Raw genomic sequence first — 3,285 nt, 5'->3', positions numbered from 1 at the left:
TTAGAACCGTGGTTCGGTTCAGCTTCCAAAATTCCAGAACCGAAACCGTGTCGGAACCACCGATTTTGGGCGATTCCAGACCGGAACCACGAAAAACCGTGAAACCGAGCCGAAACCGCCAAAAACCGCCGGAAACCGCCGGTTTGGAACCGTGAAAAACCCATCTTGAATGAGACGAAAGGAGTATTATTTTATAATCACTCAAATTGTAAATTACTCCGTCCCTTCCGCCATATTAAGGTATTTTTTTGGGTACAAAAAATTTAAGAAAAATATATTTATTAGATTAAATAAAATGATTTAACTACAATGAAATTTTGCATAATAATAAAATGTCTCAATATGGTGGAACGAAGGGAATATCATACTCCCTCCGTCCCAAGGAACATGACCCCTTTTTTGGGCGGCACGGGATTTTATGCAGTTATATTTTGTGTGTTAAGATGAGAGAGTAAAGTAAGAGAGAGGGAATAAAGTAGAGATAAAGGTGTTTTTATTTTAAGTAATGGGTCATCTCAGTTGGGACAAACTAAAAAGGAAAGTGAGTCATCTTCAATGAGACGGAGGGAGTATTATATTTTTTGATACAAATTAAATTTCAGTTGGGCTGCTAATTTTTCTCTCCGTAGTCTTTTGAACCAAAATTAATTAAATTTTGAAGAGAAAATTGAGAAAAAATACCTGAAATTGATTTACATTCTAATGAATAAAAATATATTACTTATTCCAATTTGAGAGTTCAATTTAAGTAGTAAATGTGTTATGGTTGTTGTTTCGAGTTCATTAATAAAATTAGTCTTTATGTTGGGCCAAAGTGATTATGGGCGCTAAATATTTTTCTTGTGTTAGGCCTCTCACACTTTTTGACTTGAGGAGGTACAGTCTTGTTTCCATTTCAATAATGTATTATACGTATATTATGTAAAACTAATGTAACACTTTGTGATGTACAAATTTTTTATTTATTTTAAATTAATATAAATTTATAATTAATATTTATCATGCAAAACAAAAATAAATATATGGAGTCGTATATAACAACAATTTGATATAGAACAAAATGATAATAAATTTAGTAAAAAATTGGCTATAATCCGACAAATTGGCTATCAAATTTCTTATATTTACAATCCAAAATAATGAATTAAAATTCTATTCCAAAACCTTCACTTGCTCCAATTATACTCCTAAGCTTCGCCACTGGGTGCATTGGTGTATTTCTTAAGTTACATATATTATAAATATTGTTGAGAGAATGTAACCCACGAAATATTCTATATTAATCGGCCTTTTGTAAATGCTTTGCCCATTACTAGTTTAACTCGAATGATGCAGCAGTAAATGTCGGTGACGCTGAAAAAGGGCGGTAATCGTTTTGTGTCAAAATGACTTGAAATTCGCACGACGCATGTAATGATGAATGATAAATTTGGTTTCCTAAATTTCCTAACTTTAATTTCCTAAATTTCATTTTATTTCCTTTTAAATTCATATGCTTTCCTAAGCGCTTATAAATAGTGTGTCTCATTGTTTTTACTTCAATTTTTTATTTATAATAATATTTTCGTTTTCAAGAAACTAGGGTTTTTTTTTTACCTCTCAATTCATTCATTTTCATTCACGTTTTTGCATCGTCAAGTTAAACTGAAACACATTAGTATTTAATTTCAAAAAATATGTAATAACAATAAATATAAAATTGTGGTTCTTAATCCACATTTTTAATTTAAAGAAATAAAAATCTGGATCTCGTTAAGTGAAGGAATGATGGATCGTGATTGTGGGGTATTGTTTTTTGAATAAGGAATGAAGTAAAAAGTAACGTAGGTTAACTAGCTAGTAAATAATGTAGTGAAAGAATGAATTGAAGGGAAGAACTGTGATTTACCTAAATGATTACTGAAGAGCCCAAACTCAAGGTTTTTGAATGTGTGAAATTTTTGTTTGAGGGAGAGAGTGTGAAACTTTAAATTCATGCAATCATGTTATACTTTGTGGGACATTATCTACTTATCCTTCAACATAATAATTGATATTTCCCATGATTGATTATTGAAAATTTATACAATTTCATAATTAGAGGATAAATTGGATTAAGATATAAGATAGTAATATGTCATTATAACATTTAAAGATTTTTATTTTAAAAATACAATGAATGTAATAATATGACAGGTTAGCAAACTAAAATATGTAGATAGAGAATCCTCGATAATTATTAAATACATACAATATGCGATATAATATCAACATTGTCGAGAGAACAGAAAAGAGAAACAACACAAATATACTGAAAACACACATGTGCGCGCAAGTGCACACATCCCCACCCCTTTACATGGGGAGAAACACACATCTCACAACAAAAGGGCTTATTAACTTGTGAAGAAGCAAATCACAACTCCATAATGGAGTGGGCAATGGGAGAGAGTAGTTCAAGCGTTGGTACTGAAGTGATGAGACTCGATGTCTTTGGTGAGTTCGATGAAGTAGGCAAGCAATGAAATGGGATGCTCCACATCTTCATTAAGCATCTCATACTCCAAAGTCCATGTCACCAAATCAATGTCATTCATTGTCTCAACATGGTTTGTAATAACAAATTCTTTGTATAGCTCCATAATGTCTCCTTCAAGCATCTTGAACTGAATCAATTTTTTCTCTTCATCGATCGATTGGATCACTTGTTTTGCTCTCTTCCGCTTCCCATCTATACATAACAAATTAAATTTGTAACATAACATTGTAAAGAGTTCTATTTAGACTGCACATGTAATAAAAATCACTACAATGAAAAATATGAAGCTTAAACAAATTACATACTCTAATCATGAAATAGTAAACCCTAACTATCATTTATTAACTTGAAATTGAAGGAGAACTAGGTAGACACCAGAAAAGGAGGACTCACATTCTTCTAACTTTTTTTTACTTATTTTCTATAACATTTCTTAAAATTTGTGCTGAGTCAATACATGACAAATTTTAAAGGACGGGAGAGCAGTATAACTTATTACTATGTGGTACGTAGTGTGACATGAGTACTTACCATGGGTGTACGTCCAGCATATAATGGAACCAGCATGCCCAAATTGACCCTCATGAAGATCACAACCATGGACTTTTTCAGGGGTAGCTTTGGAAAAATGCTCTGGATTGTGCCTCATAATTTCATGGAACACATCTCCACCAGCTTTGAATTCTATTGCTGCAATCAACTTCCCATGTAAACCCATTTTCAATATTTAATCAACTAATTTAACAAAGAGAAAGAGAGAAGGGTGC

At 31.9% G+C, this 3,285-nt stretch overlaps 1 protein-coding gene across 1 annotated transcript; it reads right to left on the bottom strand.

The window, feature by feature from the left end:
• Nucleotides 1–2,176: 2,176 nt before the first annotated feature.
• On the bottom strand, nucleotides 2,177–3,285 carry LOC125222694 (kirola-like). The gene is made up of 2 exons (XM_048125452.1): nucleotides 3,050–3,285; nucleotides 2,177–2,710 (listed from the first exon to the last, which is right to left on the bottom strand). Exons 1-2 carry the CDS (start codon nucleotides 3,234–3,236, stop codon nucleotides 2,436–2,438), a joined length of 462 nt encoding a protein of 153 aa, XP_047981409.1. The 5' UTR covers nucleotides 3,237–3,285; the 3' UTR covers nucleotides 2,177–2,435.

The sequence above is a fragment of the Salvia hispanica genome, chromosome 4 (genome assembly GCF_023119035.1).
Source record: "Salvia hispanica cultivar TCC Black 2014 chromosome 4, UniMelb_Shisp_WGS_1.0, whole genome shotgun sequence".
NCBI lineage: Eukaryota > Viridiplantae > Streptophyta > Magnoliopsida > Lamiales > Lamiaceae > Salvia > Salvia hispanica.
This window is presented reverse-complemented; position numbering and strand designations above follow the sequence as displayed.

Bases quoted from the DNA above. Each gene is read 5' to 3' on its own strand.
- LOC125222694 (XM_048125452.1), bottom strand. From the start codon at position 3,236: ATGGGTTTACATGGGAAGTTGATTGCAGCAATAGAATTCAAAGCTGGT. The intron at 2,711-3,049 runs GTAAGTACTCAT...TGTTATGTATAG, and splicing joins ATGCTGGACGTACACCCATG to ATGGGAAGCGGAAGAGAGCA.